The sequence below is a fragment of the Schistocerca nitens genome, chromosome 3 (assembly GCF_023898315.1).
Source record: "Schistocerca nitens isolate TAMUIC-IGC-003100 chromosome 3, iqSchNite1.1, whole genome shotgun sequence".
NCBI lineage: Eukaryota > Metazoa > Arthropoda > Insecta > Orthoptera > Acrididae > Schistocerca > Schistocerca nitens.
Window position 1 is genome coordinate 41,506,209 of NC_064616.1, and position 23,821 is coordinate 41,530,029.

The window sequence follows — 23,821 nt, forward strand, 5'->3', positions numbered from 1 at the left end:
ATTAGACAGCGATTGGCATTCATCCATTTGGCTTTACTCCACTCAGCTCATGTAGCCCCGTCCCCTTTTGTCTGCAGAAAGTTTATTTCTAGATGTTACGAGGATTCTCCTGTCAGACACATCATGTACACTGTGCACATATTCAGAAATCAACTTATGATTCATTCAGAAATAAGCTTATGATTCATTCAGAAATAAGCTTATGATTCATTCAGAAATAAGCTTATGATTCATTCAGAAATAAGCTTATGATTCATTCAGAAATAAGCTTATGATTCATTCAGAAATAAGCTTAGGATTCATTCAGAAATAAGCTTAGGATTCATTCAGAAATAAGCTTAGGATTCATTCAGAAATAAGCTTATGATTCATTCAGAAATAAGCTTATGATTCATTCAGAAATAAGCTTATGATTCATTCAGAAATAAGCTTATGATTCATTCAGAAATAAGCTTACGATTCATTCAGAAATCAGCCCGCTTACGATTCATTCAGAAATCAGCCCGCTTACGATTCATTCAGAAATCAGCCCGCTTAAGATTCATTCAGAAATCAGCCCGCTTACGATTCATTCAGAAATCAGCCCGCTTAAGATTCATTCAGAAATCAGCCCGCTTAAGATTCATTCAGAAATCAGCCGGCTAACGATACGATTCATTCAGAAATCAGCCGGCTAACGATACGATTCATTCAGAAATCAGCCGGCTAACGATACGATTCATTCAGAAATCAGCCGGCTAACGGTACGATTCATTCAGAAATCAGCCGGCTAACGGTACGATTCATTCAGAAATCAGCCGGCTAACGGTACGATTAATTCAGAAATCAGCCGGCTAACGGTACGATTCATTCAGAAATAAGCTTATGATTCATTCAGAAATAAGCTTATGATTCATTCAGAAATAAGCTTATGATTCATTCAGAAATAAGCTTACGATTCATTCAGAAATCAGCCCGCTTACGATTCATTCAGAAATCAGCCCGCTTACGATTCATTCAGAAATCAGCCCGCTTAAGATTCATTCAGAAATCAGCCCGCTTACGATTCATTCAGAAATCAGCCCGCTTAAGATTCATTCAGAAATCAGCCCGCTTACGATTCATTCAGAAATCAGCCCGCTTAAGATTCATTCAGAAATCGGTTGGCTGACGGTACGATTCACTCAGAAATCGGTCGGCTGACTGTACGATTCACTCAGAAGTCGGTCGGCTGACTGTACGATTCACTCAGAAGTCGGTCGGCTGACTGTACGATTCACTCAGAAGTCGGTCGGCTGACTGTACGATTCACTCAGAAGTCGGTCGGCTGACTGTACGATTCACTCAGAAGTCGGTCGGCTGACTGTACGATTCACTCAGAAGTCGGTCGGCTGACGGTACGATTCACTCAGAAGTCGGTCGGCTGACGGTACGATTCACTCAGAAGTCGGTCGGCTGACGGTACGATTCACTCAGAAGTCGGTCGGCTGACGGTACGATTCACTCAGAAGTCGGTCGGCTGACGGTACGATTCACTCAGAAGTCGGTCGGCTGACGGTACGATTCACTCAGAAGTCGGTCGGCTGACGGTACGATTCACTCAGAAGTCGGTCGGCTGACGGTACGATTCACTCAGAAGTCGGTCGGCTGACGGTACGATTCACTCAGAAGTCGGTCGGCTGACGGTACGATTCACTCAGAAGTCGGTCGGCTGACGGTACGATTCACTCAGAAGTCGGTCGGCTGACGGTACGATTCACTCAGAAGTCGGTCGGCTGACGGTACGATTCACTCAGAAGTCGGTCGGCTGACGGTACGATTCACTCAGAAGTCGGTCGGCTGACGGTACGATTCACTCAGAAGTCGGTCGGCTGACGGTACGATTCACTCAGAAGTCGGTCGGCTGACGGTACGATTCACTCAGAAGTCGGTCGGCTGACGGTACGATTCACTCAGAAGTCGGTCGGCTGACGGTACGATTCACTCAGAAGTCGGTCGGCTGACGGTACGATTCACTCAGAAGTCGGTCGGCTGACGGTACGATTCACTCAGAAGTCGGTCGGCTGACGGTACGATTCACTCAGAAGTCGGTCGGCTGACGGTACGATTCACTCAGAAGTCGGTCGGCTGACGGTACGATTCACTCAGAAATCAGCTTAAAATGCGTTCAAAAATGTTTTAAATCCAACATGGATGCATTTCAAAATCATATCAATAATCGATTGACAGACATGCACTGGATGCTAGGCGCTTTGTGTAACAATTTTTTTTCCCCCTCAAGAATATGAATTAGGTACCCCATTATCCCAGTAGCATCTGGCTGCTTGATGCAACTGCTTGCACAGCCAACAGCCACATTCCTGTAGCCAACTGCGTATGTGCGTGTGCCTGTTCGTAACTGCTAAAATTAATCTAATGTAAACAGTTGTAACTTCACGCTCATCAGAGGCAATTTGTTGTTACGAAGCATTGCCTAGTCTTCCTAAAGCCTTTGACACATTTCGCTGTTGGCAGACGATGGTATGAGCACTGTGTGTTGTTGTATGTGGTGCATTTCCTTTGCAATTTAAGTTGTTTTCATTTTTTTCTCTTGTTTATGTTTTATTGTTGAAGTATTTTTCTGTAGTAGTGGGATACAGTAATACCCTTTGTTTGAGTATCAGTTCTTACCAGTCAAAATTACAAAAATTTGACTGAAAACTAAAACACTGAAAAATTCCGGAGTTTTTCCTGGTTTTCTCCCACATGAATAAATTGCCCTGGTTTTTCCTGGATCTCCCGGATGTCGCGGGTCGTATACACCTGTGCAACCTCTTTGCCACCTTGTGTGCTGGCACCAGCTTACGCCAGTACAGTTCCACTGTGAGACAAGGCGGCCAACACCTCCATGGAAAAAGTTTGTGATTGCCTGCAGAACCATGGTTGTACCCGCCCACATGTTGCTCCTGTGATTTGTGTTTTTGGAGCCCTGAAGACAGACATTTGTGGCTGTCAATTTGCATCAGATGAAGAGGTGTATGCCTGGGTATAGTTGTGGTACCATAGGCAGCTGCAGACACTTTCCCATGAAGGCGTGGACCATCTTGTATCACAGTGGAATAAATAAATGTATTTGCAGTCATGGCAATTATTTTTGAAATAATAAAGTTTTGTACTTCCCCCTCTGTCTCGTTTTGTTTCACTGCTTCCTTACATAATGTCATAGATCTCGAAGAAAGGATATAACTACCAGTCTTTACACATGAGAAATTCAATGCCTACTGTCCAGATTACTGGCTGTGTGAACCAGATGTGATCATGTTGTATACCCAGTGGCACAGCCGTACCATCACGCCAGGTGTTAGGCCTGTATGAAGATCAGAATGAAATTTGGCAGTTATTCATGTTTCTTCATATCAAATCATTCTGCTCCCATGCAATTTCTGAGCAGTGGATACCAAGACAATTTACTGAAGAACTCTGGTGAGATGTTGACATATGCCAATGCTTATTCTAACTTATCCTAACTTATCAGTGGGGAAGATGACTCTTTTTGACCAGGGTAGTCACTGGTGATGAAGTATGGGTTCACTGCTATAAGCCAGAATCAAGAGAAAAACTTCAAGATGTGGCCATTGTTAGGAAAGATTATGCTAACTATTTTTTGGGATGCAAATGGGCCTGTTCTGGAAGAGTACATGAGAAAGGGAACAACCACCAACAATGAGACTTTAGTGAATTGTTGGAAAACAGGCTAAAGCTAGGAGTTTGTAGCAGACAGCAAGGTCTGGTGTCAAAGAAAGCGTGCTGTTGCATTACAGACCTCCTGCACATAGCTCACTACGCCATTGAAACCATCAAGAAATTAAGTTTTGAGCTGCTGGAACATCCTCCTTGCAGCACAGATCTGACTCACTTCAACTTTCATTTGTTTGGGCCACTCAGGAATGCTTCACGAGGTACTTGATTTTCCTCAGATGTGGAGGTGCAAAGAGCTGTGCAGCGGTGGCTTCACAACCATTTGAAAACCTTCATTGCAGAATTACTTAAGCTTGTGAACTGCAGGACCAAGTGCACTGAAAAGGAAGGATAATATTTTGTAAACTAATGTACCTGGCAAACAAGCATCCTTTTTCTAAATATGCTCTATGAAAAAATATGACATGCCACAAAGGAATTATCTGAATGAATGGGACAGAAGCTGGTAGATGTGATGTATGAGGTTGGTTTGAAAAGTTATCGGAACAGAATAGAAAAAAAGTACTTAAATCATTAAAGCTTTTTATTTTTCAATGTAGTCTCCTTGTAGACTTCATCCAACGATGTTCCAGTGCCTTGATCCCATCTCGAAAATGAGTTTCCTCCAGGCCTGCAAAATAGTTGTAAACTCTGGCTATCAATTCTTCGCTTAAAGTGAATCTTCATCCACCAAGAAAAATTTTCAGTTTTGGGAGGAGATGGATGTCTGACAGCCATATCAGGTGAAGAAGGTGGCTGTGGCAACTATTCATACCTTAGTTCGTGTAATTTTGCCATGGCGACGGCACATGTTTTTGATCCAGCGTCAAGAGTTGCAGCACCCATCTTCCAGATATTTTTTCATTTCTAATTCTTTGGTTAAAATGTGATATATCCTTTCAGATGACATGCGGCAAGCATGAACAATTTCACACACTTTCAATCGACGATCCTCCATAACCATTTTGTGTACTTATGCAATGATTTCTGGAGTAGCGACGCATCTTGGCCGACCACTGCGCGGATCATCATCTAAGCACCTTCAGCATTGCATTTACTCGACCCTGTGCACCACTGTGGGGTTCGATTAGTGACAGAAGCTTTTAGGACGAGTCCGGTGACCAGCGTACTGGTGGAGGCTGGTGTTCCTCCACTGCAGATCAGATGTGCACAACTGCTCGCCAGTTATGCAGCACACATTCATAGTTCCCCTGAGCATCCGAATTAAGTCTCCTTTTTCCACCCGCGGCAGTCTATCTCCCGCATCGGTGGCCCAGATCAGGGATAATGATTGCGGTTCACATGCGGTCCCTTCTCTCCAAACTGGAGTCCTTCCCTTTACCACCTCTACTTGCAGTCCATTCACGTACGCCTCCATGGTGTGTACCTTGGCTGCAGCTTCATCTGGACCTTTTGCATGGCCCTAAGGAATCCATTTTAACCCCGCTGCTCTCCGCTGTCACTTCCTATCAATTCTTGACGTGTTCTGGGGCTCTGAAGTGGTTTACACCGATGGCTCAATGGCGGATGGACACGTAGGCTTCGCATATGTTCATGGAGGACATATTGAGCAGCACTCCTTGCCAGTTGACTGCAGTGTTTTCACTGCAGAGCTGGCGGCCATACCTCGTGCTCTTGAGTACATCCGCTCATGCCCTGGCGAGTCATTTCTCCTGTGTACTGACCCATTGAGCAGCTTACAGGCTATCGACCAGTGCTACCCCCGCCACCCTCTGGTAGCATCCATTCAGGAGTCCATCTATGCCCTGGAACAGTCCTGCTGTACCGTGGTGTTCGTGTGGACCCCAGGACATGTCAGAATCCCCGGCAACGAACTTGCCAACAGGCTGGCCAAACAGGCGATGCAGAAACCACTTCTGGAGGTAGGCATCTCCGAAGCTGACCTGCTTTCCGTCTTCCACCACAGGGTTTTCCGGCTTTGGGACGCGGAATGGCTTAACAGCATGCACAACAAACTGTGTGTCATTAAGGAGACTATGAATGTGTGGAAGTCTTCCATGCAGGCCTCTCGCAGGGAATCATTTGTCCTCTTCCGGCTCCGCATTGGCCATACGTGGCTACCGCATGGTTACCTACTCCTTCGCGAGGACCCACCTCAGCGTTGCTATGGCTCCCAAGTGACAGTCGTCCACCTCTTGCTGTGCTGCCCACTTTTAGCCGCTCTGCGGCAGACTTTTAACTTTCCCAACTCCCTGCCTTCGGTGTTGGGTGACAATGCCTCCACAGCAGCTATAGTTTTACGTTTTATCCGTGAGAGTGGGTTTCATGCTTCTATGTAGGTTTTAGCACATATCCTTTATCCCTCTGTGTCCTCCACCCTAGTGCTTTGTCTAGTGCTTTTAGGGTGGAGGATTTTAATGTGTTGCAGAGTGGGTGGCTTTCCCTTTTTATTATCATGGTTGGCCAGCCACTGTAATTTGCTTTCATGTTTTACTCTCTTCTGTTTCTAGCATCTCTCTGTTGTTTTCTTGTCCTGTTTTGTTCCTTTTAGTGTTCATTGCCTTCCCTTTGTCCTTGTGGCTTTTCCTTTCTTTCCACTTTGTGTTACATGTTTCGTCTGTTTTATTCTCACACTTACTGCGTTGTTTTATTAGGAACAAGGGACTGATGACCTCGTAGTTTGGTCCCTTCTCCCACCTTTAAACAAAGAAACCAACCAACCGTTCATCTGTCAACTGGTAAGAGATATATGCCAGTATGGGAGGTAGTCATAAAGTTATAATTAACACCCTCAAAGAAATGCACTGATCAGCCAGAACGTTATGACCCTCTACCTAATAGCTGGTGTGTCCACCTTTGGCATGGATAATTCAGTCACATCCCAAATGTGTTATATTAGGTTCAGATCAGGCGAGCTGGGTGCCATCACATGAATGGGAGCTTGCCACAGTGTTCCTTGAACCACTCCATCATATTCCTGGGCTTTTTAAATGGTACATAATTTTGTTGAAAAATGCCACTGTCATCGGGAAATATGATTGTCATGAAGGGACAATACTACTTGACCGTCATGGTTCTTTGCACGAGCTCCACAGGACTCATGGATGTCCACGTGAATGTTCCCCAGAACATAAGGGAACTGCTGACAGCTTGTCCCCAACCTGCAGTACAGGTATCAAGGAGCTTTCCCCTGGAAGATGACTCCCATCGGCATTATGAAAGTTGAGATTCATCAGAGCACGTAACGCTCTGCCACTGTGCCAAAATCCAGTGCCAATTGTCATGTGCCCATTTCAGTCATAGTTGCCGATGTCGTGGTTTTAACATTGGCAAATGCAGGGATCATTTGCTGCGGACGCTCATTGTGATGAGTTTTTGGTACGCAGTGTGTTCAGACACGCTTGTACGCTGCCCTGCATTAAAGTCTGATGTTGGTTAGTGGTGCCACAGTTAGCCACCTGCCCTGTTTTACCAGTTTGTCCAGCCTACAATGCTCAACATCTGTAATGAGGCGCGGCTGGCCAAACCGATGATTCTGGAGTGGTTTCACCACATGTTGAAGACACCAGAGCACTCCTTGAACACTCTAAAAGTCATGCATTTTTCGAAATGCTCGTGCTGAGTCTCCAGGCCATCACAATCAGCCCTTGATCAAACTCAGATTGCGTGCCTTCCCCATTCTACACACAGTCAGCACGCTGGTTGATACTACATACACCATGCATGTGTGTTACTAGCTGTCATTGCTCACCATGTGCTGCACCTGTCTGCAGTTCATGTACACATTGAAGTGTTGAGAACACAGTACCACAGCATGTTGCAAGATGAGCTGAAACAAAATGAGCCAGACTATTGATAAAGTGGATTATTGAGCAGTAATTTGTTTTCTGCACTTGACAGGGAGAAATACTGCAGCAATATGTGTTGAGTTGGTGGAAGAGTATAGCAAATTTTCACTGTCTTTTGATACTTTGTGTGATCAAACAAGTCGGAGTGATGAAGAATAAAATAGGACACCATCGCCTGTGAGAAACGAAGATTACAAGATAAGTGGATTCCCTAATGCTTGAGAACAGCATTATCACAATTGATACAATAGTGGAAAAATTTGGTTCCACAACAGCTCACTTCCATTCATAAAAACTTCTAAACCAAGACACAGCAGGAATGTTGCAGTTGTATCAGGCCAATTCAGACGAGTTGCATTCTACCTTATCACCATAGACCTCAACACAAAGAAGCTAAACGAGTAGTGCAAATGTGTGGATTTACAGCTGCAGAAAAAGTGAAAGATCCGGGTATCATTGAGCAAAGATAATGATGAACGTTTCCTGGGGCTGTCATGGTGTGTTGCTGACAGATTATACTCATAAGGGGCACACTGTCACTGGGCCATACTGCTGTAATTTCCTAACAGTGTTGTGGGAGGATATCAAGACAAAGCAACACCAGAAGCTGTACAATGTGGTGTTTTCATGCTACATCAAACCCCAACTCATTCTGCACAGTACACAGCTGCACATGCTTTTTCTTTGGGCTATCAAATGTTACCTTGCTCCTTGTGCTCTCATGGAACTTGATCTGTTGATGTCTTCCTCTTTCCCCAGTGGAGAAACTATTTTTTACATAGTGGGGACCATGGCAATGAATTTATTAGAAGAAAGTGGCATTTTCTACTTTTTCTGTATCAATTTTATTTGTTAACAACTAGTCTCGGGCTTCTCGACCATTCTAAAGTGTGTTATGGTTCTGCAGTAGAAAACAATGCTTTATGTATTGGAATGAGAGTGTTTTCAAATTTGTTTTCTATTCATGTTTGTTCACAAGACAGCATTTATGGATGAATGAACACACATTTTTCTATTGGAGAACCACAAAATCACTTGAGAATGGCCTGAAAGGCTGAAACTAGTTGTGAAGAATTAAAATTAATGCCGCAAAAGTAGAAAATGTCTTCCTTTTTTTAAAAAAATGAAGAAACTTGTGTGTTGGGCATTTCCAATATGATAACTGTGTTTTCTGAGCAGACAAAATACAGACCTCTACAACTAAGGTCTCTTCTGCCAAGTCGTCCACCATTCAGAAAAATGTTGCACTGAAAGGTGAATATGTAGAGAATGGAGGTATTCCTGGTTTCTGTCACACAAAAATAAAGTGCTGTCGGGCGTGACAGATCTCGTGTTGCCAAGTGGGAATCATTTCATCAAGTCATCAGTGCAACTAACATCTATCAAGGCCTAATAACTAATGCTATGTTTATTTTTATTCCTTTTACTTCAGTCTTGTTGCTGCAGCACTTGCTGTCAGCAATGTCTTTGATTGTAAATAATTAATTAGTTTTTCAAACATTTGCCACTCCATGACTCTGTAGGACACTCTGCCTTTCAAACTCTGTTGCTTTATTCTCACTGTATTTTTAAGAAAAATATTCCAGTTATATAGGTGGGAAAGTTTCCATTTTTCATTCAGTCTGCTGTCACTTTAATTTGTTTAAGTACCATATTAAGAACATTTTTTGTTTATTATTTTTGTATTGCTGTGGTTTTTATGACATTTGGAACCTTGTGATTAATAGACAAAACTGGCACACACTGTAATCAATGCACTTCCTTTGTCAACAGATACTACAAACCAGGCACTCCTTTACCTGAAAAGCTGCAACCAGAATCAATGGTTCAACGGTATGGGCTGAGAGCCAGAGTAATAAGAGCTCTTTATTACATGCACAGACCATTTACCCTCAGATGTGCGAGTGCTACTCTCTCAAAATCAACAGTGTTGAACAGAAAGGTTGTTCGCCAGTGGTATCAGGTAAGAACTTTCCTATAATGTTGTAAACTTATTTTTCTGTAAAACTGGAGATAATTTTTTGTGCTTCACCATGATGTAGAAGCTACCAATTTAGACACTCTACTGTGAAATAACACACAAATGTGTGTAATACAGGACCTGGTGCCTGAATGACAAAACCACATTGTCAGCCAATTTGAGAGGAGTACATTTTCTTAGTATGACAGTTTGTAATCTGATTACGCTTAATTAGAACTACTTGCCAACCTGTCCTGCTGCTTCAGCTGTTTCTGCTGTTCATAAGTGTCATGGTCCCCATGTTAACATTGGAAAAATTTCTAATGAAGTATTATAGTTTTTGAGGAACACAACAACAAACATGAATACTGGAATTACAGAGTTCTCCCAACACTGAATACACATACCAAAGTACATTTCTGTAACAAATTCCAAAATTAACACTTCACCACTGACGAACCACATATCTTTCTTTACCTTTTGATGAAAATAGATGGTTGTTGCTTCACTTCTTTATGGGTGTGCACTCCTGTTAGTTTCCTGTGAGACTTCTCATAGATATACTTTGAACCTTATGGATTTTTACATTGTCTTCACTTATGCAGTGGCTCAGCAGATTCATTCTAGCCCAGATGTAGCTGTAGTGCAGTTCTCTATTGTACTAACTGTGGTTTTCACCATTCATTGCTTTCTAATGTGTCAGCTTACTTTTGCTGCAGCAGTTGGTACAAAAAGCTTGTGCTTGTACTACTAGCTCTTTCTGTGGACTTCTTGCCATGATGCACCTGTGTTAACACCTGAGATATACCCCAATTCATGCCAAAGCCCTACTGTGAATGACAATTCAAAATATCACATGGTGCTGCAACTGTTGGTTTTTATTTGGAAATAAATTTTCTCCACAAACTGGACTGTGCTAATAATTGTAAAGCTTACATAGTGATTATGAATTGTGATATGTGTAACAGTTTGTTTGTTCAAAACAAGTGTGTTAATCTTGTTAAAGATCAGTGGGTGCTGCTGAACCTGCCTGCATTTAGCTCATTTGCAATGACTACGGTTCACATATACCGTATTTACTCGAATCTACGCCGCACTCGAATCTAAGCCGCACCCGAAAAATGAGACTCGAAATCAAGGAAAAAGCCGCTCCTGAAATTTGAGACTCGAAATTCAAGGTGAGAGAAAAGTTTTAGACCGCCCCTCCAAATCAAAAAACAGTTGGTCCATTGTAACGTGAAACACAATTGAGGTCGAATGGATGAAGATACAGCTACAGTAGTTTGGTTCGAGTCGTAAGCTTAACAGTTAAGCTTTACCAGGTAGCCATTGCTATGTGTCAGGCGCTCCGTCCGTATTTATACGGGTACCCTTCCTTTTTCGCGTGCTTTGTCTGGTTTGAATTGAGTGCTTATTTTGCTTTGATCTGATAAGTGTCGTTCTCTTTGTTATAGGTATTTGTCACTCTAAGCTGAAAATGCATTATTGTACTGTATCGTGCATTGTTTGTTACATTCTGATAATGCTCGTTTATGACCTGTCGCCGCTCGCGGCACGGCTTGCTTTTGTGCGCGCTACCGCGGCTTACAATTAAAAAAAAAAAAGAAGAAAGAGAGGAATTGTCTAATAAGCGAAACAATGGCGAGAGTCTGCTATTTGTTGTTACTTAAACTGCTGCTTTCTTTGATAGTGATCAACAAGAACCAAATAATAGACTGCGTATGATAGATGATGTTCTGAACGAGAGATTAGCGAAAATTTTTCTCCGTTTGAAAATCTTTGCAGATGACTCTTTAGTACATTACATTCTTCACAGAAATTAGGGTCATCTTAGATTTAAAAATCTAATCAGTTCCCGTGCTTAGTTTCTGACTGTATCACTATTCAGCATAAGAATAATACGAATATAAACATGACACGATACGTATATTCTTCCGCGTTTGCTGTTCTAGTTTCGTAGTTTATTAGGCAGACAGCATTTAAATGAAATAGCAGCAAACACGAAAGAATACATGGCATAATGTTTACATTCTTCTACCTTTTAATTTATTTACCGACGAAGAGGTTTTGGCGCCAGTATTTATCTTTGTGCCTACAAAGCATACCTGTGTAGCGCGACATATATTTGATGGCAGAAGTTAGTTGTGGCGACACCTACCAACATTTTTCAGAACTTCCGCTTACTTTGCACTCGATTCTAAGCTGCAGGCGGTTTTTTGGATTACAAAAACCGGAAAAATAGTGGGCTCAGATTCGAGTAAATACAATAGCCCTCACAGGCACAGCATCGATTTGCTGGGTACAGGCTTGGCAACACCACGCTTCCTGAGCTGGGGAACTAGTGAGCACCACCAGTCCCTGTCACCGTAAGCTGTGGGCACGTTTCAGTGACCACCGCATGGTGCGGCAGTGGAACATCGTGTGTTTCAAGGAACAGGGATCTCGGCTGGTCCGCCTGGACTGCGAGGACGGGATAAACCTCTCTAAAAAAAAACCTCAATCTCGAGGTGTGCTGTGCGCTGATGGGAGGTATGGCTATTGAGGTGGAACAGTCATTAGTAGCAACCTCTGGGGAACCTGCAACACCTCAGTTGTATAAGGCTTACTCAGGTATGGTGGGGGGGTGGTGTCTGTCTGAGTGGGGCCTTATTTCCTTAGCTGCTTGTGGGACTGAGGTGGAAACCTCGAAATTTCCATCTTCTCTCAGTGGGAAGGGTGTAGCACCTGGGAGTATTCATTCATCCTAAAGAATGAGAGAGGCTAGTCCTCCTGATAATAAGAATACTTTAGACTGCAGTAACAGGACTCGTGGATAAAGAGGAAGGAGGAGATGTTTGAAAAAGTTTCCCCCCTTTTATATCCATAACGGTTTGGAAGGCCTTGCTGGAACATTAAAATACATCCAACAATTGCATAATGGCACATTGTTGGTCAAAACTAACAGGTCAAAGCATGTAGACCATCTTAAGAAATCGCAGAAACTGGGTGACTATATCATTGTTGAGACGCACACCTATCTCTATTCAGTAAGGGCATTGTCACATGCCGAGATATCGTGGACATTAACATAGCAGAACTGAAGTAAGAATGGGCATCCCAGGGAATAGTCGATGTGGAGCAACGAATGCGTAGGAATAGTGGAGCAACTGAAAAGATGACCACTTTCATTGTCACATTCAGTTCTCCGACACTGCGTTAACGTGTTATGACTGACTGGGTTCCTTAAACTTAATGTTCGGCCTTACATTCCAAACCCTATGCAGTGCTATAAATGCCAGCGCTTTGGCCATACAACCGTGAGTTGTGAAGGTGAAGCGATCTGTGGAAAAGTCTCAGAGACTGGCATCAACTGCTCTGGGAACCACCCAGTCTGGAGCCGAGACTGCCCAGTTTTTGCTGAAGAATGCAAAATACAGGAGATAAAAGTGACAAAGTGGACCCCCTATGCTGAAGCAAAAATAGAGTACGAGGCAACGAAACCCCGTCTTTGCCACCTCGTATTATTCTTCCACGGTGGAGAAACCTATTCCCGAGGCATACGCTTCGACACAGACGACGCCTAGTGTGCCATCACAAGCACCTGTACTTGCACGTGTACATGTCGAGGGAAAAAGAGTAAGGACAAAGCAATCGAGGCAGCTGCACAGGAAAGACCAATAGCTCTGCAATGAGCATCTAGTAGGTACAAGAAAGGCAGAATGCCTCTCAACAGCCTCTTTCTGCCTCAACCTCGAAGGGACAGGGTGCAGTCAAAGGTTCACGAAGTTTGAGTCAAAAGCTGTCCCGAGTGCCGTCAGATGTAATTCTTTCCCGTCTGATGGATGAGGAGGATATCATCGAGTTAGATACATTGGATCCAGGCAGACCCTCCACTCCCCCTCACTCTTAAAGTGCTTCACCTCCCCTGCGCAAAGATAGGTGTAAATTAAAACCAGTCCGATGACATGGCTTCCACACTACAGTGGAACATGTGCTTTGGTTTACAAGAAACACATTTTAAAGATACAGATGTACCTGTGATACAGGGATACATGCTATACTGCAAGGATGACCTATGAGGGGAAAGGGCCAAGGGAGGTGTTGCAGTAATCGTCACTAACACCCACCTCTCTTCTGTTCTCTCCCCCCCCTCCCCCCCCCCCCCTCCCCCTTTTGCAAGCATTTGCACTGTTGGATCACTGCTTGCTCACTGTATTTGCATCCACAAGATGCACTAGACTGAGGCTCTCACAGATCTATTGCACAACTCCCGCGACCATTCCTCCTCCTGGGAGACTTCAATGGCTCAATACTTGCGCTCGGGGTCAGATTTTGGAGGGCCTCGTGATGTCTCATGAGCTGTGCATCCTTGACTCAGGTAATCGCACACATTTCTATATTGCTACTGGTTCATTCTCAACCATCGACCTCTCTTTCTGTTCTCCCACGCGCGCCCACTCTGTTCAGTGGGAGGTCACTGACGACTTTCATTCCAGTAACCAATTCCCATTCCACCTTCACCTACTGAATGGCTCACCACCTGAAGTTAAGCCCACAAAATGTATGGTTAGCAGCGTTTCAGCCAGCTGGCTGCGTTCGAACACTGCGACAGCGTCAAAGGATGGGTGGACATCACACAAGCGATCCATCATGCCACTGACTTTTTCATCCCACAGTCCTCAGGTCATCTCAGGAGGTGATGAGTACCTTGGTAGACAGATGGGTGCTGTTTCACAACCTGAGAAAGACGTGGGGCTCATCGACATTTTAAATGCTGACTGACAGCAGACAACCTTAGGGCGTTTCCAGTCACGAGGGCCAAGGCTCACCACATAATTAGGGAGAGTAAGGAAAGGTCCTGACAAGTGTCCCTGGACTCCATCAGTCATTCCACTTCTTATGGGAAGCAGTCTGGAGGATTTCTTGTAAACACAGCCATTTACTGAAGCAGCAGTGCTGAAACGGGTGCCTCCAAACAATGTCCAGAGACATTGTTAAGATTCTGGCTGAGCATTTTGCACAAACTACTGCCAGTGCAAGCCAGGATCTGGCATTTCGTTGGTACCGTGCAACTGTACAGAGGGAAAGTTGGACTTCAGGCCCAACAGTTCATCTACATTTATACTCTGCAAGCCACCCAACGGCGTGTGGTGGAGGGCACTTTACATGCCACTGTCATTACCTCCCTTTCCTGTTCCAGTCGTGTATGGTTCGTGGGAAGGATGACTGCTGGAAAGCCTCCGTGCACACTTGAATCTCTCTAATTTTACATTCGTGATCTCCTCGGGAGGTAAAGTAGGGGGAAGCAGTATATTAGATACCTGATCCAGAAACGCACCCTCTCGAAAGCTGGACAGCAAGCTACACCTCGATGCAGAACGCCTCTCTTGCAGAGTCTTCCATTTGAGTTTGCTAAACATCTCCATAATGCTATCACACTTACCAAATATCCCTGTGACGAAACGCACCGCTCTTCTTTGGATCTTCTCTATCTCCTCTGTCAACTCGACCTGGTACAGATCCCACACTTGATGAGCAATACTAAAGTATAGGTCGAACGAGTGTCTTGTAAGCCACCTCCTTTGTTGATGGACTACATTTTCTAAGGAATCTCCCAATGAATCTCAACCTGGCACCCGCCTTACCAACAATTAATTTTATATGATCATTCCACTTCAAATCGTTCCGTACGCATACTCCCAGATATTTTACAGAAGTAACTGCTACCAGTGTTTGTTCCGCTATCACACAATGAAGGATCCTTCTTTCTATGTATTCACAGTACATTACATTTGTCTATGTTAAGGGTCAGTTGCCACTCCCTGCACCAAGTGCCTATCCGCTGCAGATCTTCCTGCATTTCGCTGCAATTTTCTAATGCTGCAACTTCTCTGTATAATACAGCATCATCCACGAAAAGCCGCATGGAACTTCAGACGTGAAAAGCAATGGTCCCATAACACTCCCTTGTGGCACGCCAGAGGTTACTTTAACGTCTGTAGACGTCTCTCCATTGAGAGCAATGTGCTGTATGCTGTTTGCTAAAAACTGTTCAATCCAGTCACACACCTGGCCTGATATTCCGTAGGCTCTTACTTTATCAGGCGACAGTGCGGAACTGTATCGAACGCCTTCCGGAAGTCAAGGAAAATGGCATCTACCTGGGAGCCCGTATCTAATATTTTCTGGGTCTCACGAACAAATAAAGCAAGTTGGGTCTCACATGATAGCTGTTTCCGGAATCCATGTTGATTCCTACAGAGCAGATTCTGGGTTTCCAGAAATGACAAGCAAAAAACATGTTCTAAAATTCTACAACAGATCGATGTTGGAGATATAAGCCTATAGTTTTGCGCATCTGCTCGACGACCCTGCTTGAAAACTGGAACTACCTGTGCTCTTTTTCAATCATTTGGAACCTTCCGTTCCTCTAGAGACTTGCGATACACGGCTGTTAGAAGGGGGGCAAGTTCTTTCGCGTACTCTGTGTAGAATCGAATTGGTATCCCGTCAGGTCCAGTGGACTTTCCTCTGTTGAGTGGTTTCAGTTGCTTTTCTATTCCTTGGACACTTATTTCGATGTCAGCCATTTTTTCGTTTGTGCGAGGATTTAGAGAAGGAACTGCTGTGCGGTCTTCCTCTGTAAAACAGCTTTGGAATAAGGTGTTTAGTATTTCAGCTTTACACGTGTCATACCCAGTTTCAATGCCATTATCGTCCCAGAGTATCTGGATATGCTGTTTCGATCCACTTACTGATTTAACGTAAGACCAGAACTTCCTAGGATTTTATGTCAAGTCGGTACATAGAATTTAGTTTCGAATTTGCTGAACGCTTCACGCATAGCCCTCCTTACACTTTGACATTGTTTAGCTTCTGTTTGTCTGAGAGGTTTTGGCTGCGTTTAAAATTGCAGTGAAGCTCTCTTTGCTTTCACAGTAGTTTCCTAACTTTGTTGTTGAACCCCGGTGGGTTTTTCCGGTCCCTCACAGTTTTACTTGGCACGTACCTGTCTAAAACGCATTTTACGATTTCGTTGAACTTTTTCCATAAACACTCAACATTGTCAGTGTCGGAACAGAAATTTTTGTTTTGATCTGTTAGGTAGTCTGAAATCTGCCTCCTATTACTCTTGATAACCGCGTGCGCCTTTCACATATAAATAATAGTATAGTTTGAAAGTATATCATATTCGAAGTTACTAATGTATATACCTTTTTTGATCAATAAGACGTATCCTCTTTCACAACCACAAAAATGAATTTTGGAACTTGTGTTTTAGAGATATAAAGTTTGTAAATATTGTTTTTATTTTTGTTGTTGTCTGCACAGTCACCAGCATCAGCATCATCAGCTTCATCATCAGCATCTTCTTCTTCTTCTTCGTCTTCTTCTTCTTGGCTCTGCGGCCTTTGTTGCAGCCTGCTCTGGGACATCATTCCATTCATCCCCGACCAGTGTCTTGTATCACCCTCCTCTGACTCCAATAATTTTTAAATCTTTTTGTATCTCATCCAAGTGTCAAATCTTGGTCTTCCCCTGCTTCTTTGTCCTACTTGGTTGTGTAGTAGCACTAGTTTGTTGGGTTCTCATATTATGTATGAAAAATATGGCTACCCATTTCAGGCAGTTTATTTTAATGAACTTCATGATTTCAAAATCATTATATAATCTGTAAAGTTCAAAATTCTATTGTCTATGCTGTGCTCCATCTTCATTAGTAACCCCATAGATGTTGTGCAACGCATTTTGCTCAAATCTTATTATTAGCTCTTCACACTGTTGTCAGTGTCCGGGTTTTTGGGCCATATGTTAATACTGGACATATTAAAGTTTTATACAGTTGACACTTTGTTCTTCTGGACAGATTTCTGGATTTAAGTTGTGGGCTGCTCATAATAGCATTTATTATTGTATTCATACTAATATCGTTCTGTGATGTCACCAGTGTTCCCATACAGACAGATTCACTAACAGATTCTATTTGCTCTTGGTCAAATTCTAGCACTGTATTTAGTTCTGGTCATGTTATTCACATGTATTTGGTATTACTGATGTCCACTTCCAGTCCCATTTCTATTGCTGCTGCCACCAGTGCCTAACATGTTACTTTAGCAGTGAGTTCTTGCAAAAATAACCGTATCATTTGCATATGCCAAAACCTCCACCATTCTATTCTATTGTGTATTGTGACTGTTGTACTGATTTGAACTGCCCTTGTTACCTTCTCAAGTGCTATGTTAAAAAGCATACATGAGTGCATCCTCTTGCCTCAGTCCACAGTTCCAAAACTTGGTGTTAAACTTTTGTGTATCTGTATTTTAAGTGATGTTCCTGTAGTCAAACTTATGGGGTGTATTAACTGTTGTGATATGTCTAGTTCATTTATGGCTTCAGTAAACCTATTTCCTTTTATGGTGTAATAATCGACAAATGTATGATGTGTTTCTATATTGTGTTCCTTTGTTTTTCCAATATTTGCCACAAGGTGAATATTTGGTCAATAGTTGATTTGGCATATCCAAGGCCTGCCATGGATACAAAGCCAGGAGGAGAATATTTTATATGTTGTTTTTTAGTAATGTAATTCCCCTATAATTAGTTCATTCCAGGATGTCCCCTGTCTTATGTGTAGCATATATCACTCCCGTATTCCAGTAATCTGGGATGACTTTTTGCATTCATGTATTTAAGATCAGTGTGTGCAGGCATCTAACTAGATGTTCTCCATCACAATTAATAAGCTCTGCTAGCAGGTTGTCATTGCCAGATGTCTTCTTGTTGTCTAATTTCTTTATTGCTAGCTGAATCTCATGCATTGGGCATCCTATTTTCCTCTTCTTTTACCTGATTGGATTTCAGGTAGTTCCCATACTTCAGCATCTTCTTCCTCTACATTGTGTTGTTTTTGGTTGAAATTCCTTTCTAAGGTTATTGACCTTCCTGCAGAATTTCCCACTTTCATTAGTGTTATCCAGTGATTCAGTATCCTGCAACTGACTTCCAAAAAGGCTCCTCCTCTTTGCTTTCAGAATCTGGTTTACTGCACACCTTTTAGCCTGCATTTTTTTATGCTTCTTTCTTTGCTTTCATTGTCTCCTTACACTCATCTTCATACCATTTATTCCTCTAGTCTTTTGTTACATACCAATCACTTCAGCCTGTATTTCATTGCTGATTTTATTCCATTGCTCATTTATGATATGAGTACAGTTTTGCAGGATTCCTGTCAATCTATTTTGCAAATTAATATGTAGGTACTTCCTCGAGTTAAGTTCTGAGATATTATGCTTGCTTTGTCTTTGTCCATTAACTTTATGTGCATTTGAGATTCTCACTCTAATTTTTGCTATGGGCAGGCAATGATCAGATTGCACATTAGCACCTCTGAAACTATTGCAGTCTAGTACATCAGAGCCATGCCAGGTATCAATTAATATATGATCAGTTTGATTCCTGTATTGTTGTCTGGTCACACCCATGTCATTTTATGTATATTTTTATGGTTCCAGCATGCTAAAAACTTTCACGTTAAGTGATACAGCAAAATTTATGATGTGGAGTCAGCTGTTATTACTCTCTTTATAGAGGCTGTATTTACCAATGGTGGGGTAGAAGACCTGCTCCTGCCCTGTCTTAGCAATTACATTTCCTGTCACCATCTTTGTACCTTCTCCCCCCCCCCCCCCCCCCCTTCACTACTTGCTCAATTTCTTCATTGACAGTCTCCCTTTATGCTGTTTTCTCCTCAGTAGGGGCCTGCACATTTAGGAGACCGCAGTTAAAGAATTTCACCTTCATTTTCATATAACATAACCTTGGACTTACTGCTTTAAATCCCATCACTAGTTGTTCTGTACTTTGACTCTGGGTTGGGTACCCAGTCTTCCACAGGGTTGCGCAGGTTCCCAGAGTTCACCAGCTGCAGGTGAGAGACAAAATTGAGTAGGACAGACTATGTGGCCTCGACTTGCTTAAAGTCATATTTGACGCATCACTACCCCATTTGAACTCTGTCACCAACATGTCCCAATTTAATTTTGATCAAAACAAGCAGCCTTGGTTTTCATCATACACTGAAGAGCCAAAAAACTGGTACACCTTCCTAATATTGTGTAGGGCCCGCATGAACACGGAGAAGCGCTGCAACATGACATGGCATGGATGAGACTAATGTCTGAAATAATGCTGGAGGAATTGACACCATGAATCTTGCAGGGCTGTCCATAAATTCATAAGAGTACGAGGGTATGCAGATCTCTTCTGAACAGCACATTGCAAGGCATCACAGATATGCTCAGTGTTCATGTCTTGGAAGTTCATTGGCCAGCAGATGTGTTCAAACCTCGGAGAGTGTTCCTGGAGCCACTCTGTAGCAATTCTAGATGTGTGGGGTGTTACACTGTCCTGCTAGAATTGCCTAAGTCCACGAGAGTACACAATGTATATGAATGGATTCAGTGATCAGACATGATGCTTACGTACGTGTCATCTGTCAGAGGCATATCTAGACGTATCAGGGGTCCCATGTCACTCTGTAATTGCACATGCCCCACAACATTACAGGGCAACCACCAGCTTGAACAGTCCCCAGCTGACATGCAGGGTCCATGGATTCATGAGTTTGTCTCCATACCCGTATACGTCCATCCGCTCAATACAATTTTAAATGAGACTTGTTTGACCAGGCAACATGTTTCCAGTCATCAAGACTCCAATGTTGGTGTTGATGGGCCCAAGTGAGGTGAACGAAAGGCTTTGTGTCGTGCAGTTACAAAGGGTACACGAGTGGGCTTTCGGCTCTGAAAGCCCATATCGATGATCTTTCGTTGGATGGTTCTCACACTGACACTTGTTGGTGGCCCAGCATAGAAATCTGCAGCAGTTTGAAAAAGGGTTGCACTTCCATCATGTTGAACAATTCTCTTCAGTCATCATTGTGCCACAGTGATATCAGAGATTTGGTGTTTTACCAGATTCCTGATATTCATGGTACACTCATGAAATGGTCGTATGGGGAAAATCCCCACTTAATCACTACCTCGGAGATGCTTTGTCCCATCGCTCATGCATCAACTATAACACTGCATTCAAACTTGCTTAAATCTTTATAACCTGCCATTGTAGTAGCAGTAATCGATCTAAAAACTGCGTCAGACAATTGGTGTCTTACATAGGCGTTGCAGATTGCAGTGTCTTGTTCTGCCTGTTTACATCTCTCTGTATTTGAATACGCATACCTATACCAGTTTCATTGGCACTTCAGTGTATTTTGGTCACCCTTCACATTGGGTGGTCATAGTACCGGCTAAGATGGTAACCATTTCGTGTCTCCTTGCTGAAGTTGCAGTGGACAATGTACTTAACTTTTTTAGGTGTGTTGCAGGTCCTCTGCCAGTAAATTATATACCGGGTGGACAAAAAGTGTCTGAAAAGCTTGTATAGGTGTAGCAAAGTAGGCTGTTCTGAGAAATAATGAAGAAAAAATTAGATATATTGCACTGTTTCTGAGTTCATTAACTTCAATGCTAATCGGTCAGGTTAATGCATGTGCAAATTCAAGCAGCCTGCCAGAAATAATCAGTGTCAATTGTTCTCATAGCGTAAAGGGTAGTGCACAAGATTGCTCAGCCTTTGGCTCAGGTTTGATGCTTACTACCGTCCCATGCTCATATTTTGTATTGCTTTCATTTGGTCTTAGGAAACGAGGTGAAGAACACATTTGATGACTATGTGTTTGGTGGGCCACTTGAATTTGCGCACCCAGTGGCCTGGTTGGCTAACTTCAATGCTAATTAACTTGGAAACAGTGCATCTTATTAGATTTTTCCTTAATAATTATTTCTCAATGTAACTTACCCTTCAACTCTTTCATAAGCTTTTCAGGCTGTTTCTGACCACTCTGTATGTGCACAGTTCCACCCCAGTCCAATCACTAAGCTAAATGCTGTATCTGTGCCTTCAAGAACCATATGCGGAATGAGATGAGCCAGAATTGACATTATCTATCAGACGAGACCCAATCAACAGCCATAGTACTATAATTCAATTATTTGTTCTTATATTTATTGAAATTCTGTACCATAAAGTTCCATTGTTCAAAAAATTGTTTCTTTTATTTTACAGATTAACTTGGGATCAGGCTACTGGACATACTACTTAAAATTACAAGATATTAATCATACAAGCAAACCAATATCCTCGAACCTTGTTGAAGTGCTGGATGATATCATGATCAATAGAGAAGAAGGCTGTGTGACAATGATGGTAAAAATATAGCAAAATACTGATACGAATTATGTTGGGCACAAATAATGAAAACACACACACACACACACACACACACACACACACACAAATTGTTTGTCCATATGAGATAAGTGAACTTCAATGTGCTGTCATGTAATTAAAATGTACTGACGTAGGGCATGTATACGCTTTATAATGAAGATTTTACACTGTCCAGTCACACTAATGTGACCACCTGTCAAAAGCTTGAATAACGACTTTTTGCAGTGCAGATTGCTGCAAGGCATGTAGAAATAGTGTCAGTGAGGTTCTGGAAGATACCAACAGGGCTATGGACCCATGTTGAGTCCAGTACTGTAGCCAGCTGCACTGAGTTTATCAGTTGAGGATCCATGGTGTGAACAGCCCGATCGAGGTGGTCCCACAGATTCTCAATTGTATTTAAATCAAGGGAGTTCGGTGGCCTGGGCAGTACGTAAACTCATCCTGGTGCTCTTCAAACCATGCATGTAAAGTGCGAGCTGTGTGACACGATGCATTGTCCTGCGGGTAGATACCGTCATGGCGAGGAAAAACAAACTACATATTGTGGTGGACATAGTCCAAGAGGATAGATGAATACTTTTGTTGATCCATTGTCTTCCAGAATGAATAGATCAGCCAGGGAACATCATGAAAACAAGCCCCAGAGCATAATGCTCCCTTCTATGGCCTGGACCCTTCCTACGATTGCACATAAGATTTCATCCTTTATATGAACTGCAGTGAGCATAGGTGCTTGAACTAGGTGCTTGCTGCAGAGGCCTGTATGCAGTAATTGTCATTGAGGAGACACTGTTGGTAGCCCCTTGGTTCATCTGGGCAGTCGGTTGCTCAACAGTTGCATGTCTACTCACCTGTACCCATCTTCACAGCCGCCGTTTACCCCTGTCACATATGAACTATGGTGCATCACAGTTGCCTCGGTACTGGTTTTGGGTAGCACCAGTTGGCCATGCACAGTATACTTTAACCACAGCAACACATGAACAGTTTACAAACTTAGCCATTTCGGAAAGGCTTCCACCTTTGGCCCAAAAGCCAATGACCGTGCCATTTTGGATGTCGCATAAATCGCTCCGTTTCCACATTATGACAACAACTACATTGTTTTTCATGTCTGCCTGACACGATTTATATACTGTCTACTGCTAGTGCTGCCACCTGCCATCTAAGAGTGGTTATTGCACACTGACGTTAAACTTAGGTGGTGGCCACATAAACTGTGGATAAAGGTGCTTGTACTAATCAAGCTGTAGCAAACCAATAGAAACTGCTTAAAAAAAGTTTTGCACTACAGGCCAGGCATATCTGCAAATGTGTGGGTGTAGATTTGAGGGAAGCAGGGAATGAGACCTAGCCTTATTGGGGGGGGGGGGGGGGACACTTCACAGGGGATTTAAAAATAAAACAACTAAAATAGTCGGTTCAAAAGAGCAAATTTTTGCAAATCTCTGAAACCAAAATCTGCTCCTGAGTAACATTCATACTATGATACTCTACCCCATGCATTGCAACATGCTTGGATAATCAGCTTGCCGCCCACAAGGTGGTTGAGATGTTTTAGGGGAGTCCTACCCTTTTCTACAGTTGCAGCTTTCTGTGGTCTGCCAGCATTTGAATATGGTTCCTGCAGTAACACACTGCAAGTTTCAGCTGGTTGTAAGCATGCTCTACAGGGTTCAGTTCGGTTGATTCCTACCTCCAGGTGAGAGGTATTTGTGAGGTAGGTGCAGTGTGCTCATGCATTATCGTCTTGAAGGATTAACCCAGAGATATTGAGAGTAGGGTGGCAGATCCTTTCCCAGTGTTGTACAGTGCTCAAATTTCCCTCAGTAACAGTGAGAGGCATTTGGCATCCCTGAATGGTGTCTGCCCAAAATGTGACTGACCTATCTCACTACTGAACCTGCAGGACTGCATACTTGATATCAACACTGATAGATGGCAACTTCCACATGCTTCTAAAACGGGCAGCCTAGTTGATTTGAATCACATGAAGGTGGTTACATACTGTCTGGGTGAATAGTCTTCCAGTTGGCTCCAGTGGGGTACCTTTGAGTTATAGCTTTTAGGTTGCAATCATCTG

At 43.0% G+C, this 23,821-nt stretch overlaps 1 protein-coding gene across 1 annotated transcript in view; it reads left to right on the top strand.

The window, feature by feature from the left end:
• Positions 1 to 23,821, top strand: part of LOC126247989 (transmembrane protein 183-like) — a 173,891-nt gene that overhangs the window by 125,465 nt on the left and 24,605 nt on the right. Inside the window, exons 5-6 of the mRNA XM_049948573.1 lie at positions 9,279 to 9,468; positions 21,571 to 21,711. Of these exons, the coding sequence (XP_049804530.1) occupies positions 9,279 to 9,468; positions 21,571 to 21,711 (331 nt within the window). The remainder of the gene's footprint in view (positions 1 to 9,278; positions 9,469 to 21,570; positions 21,712 to 23,821) is intronic.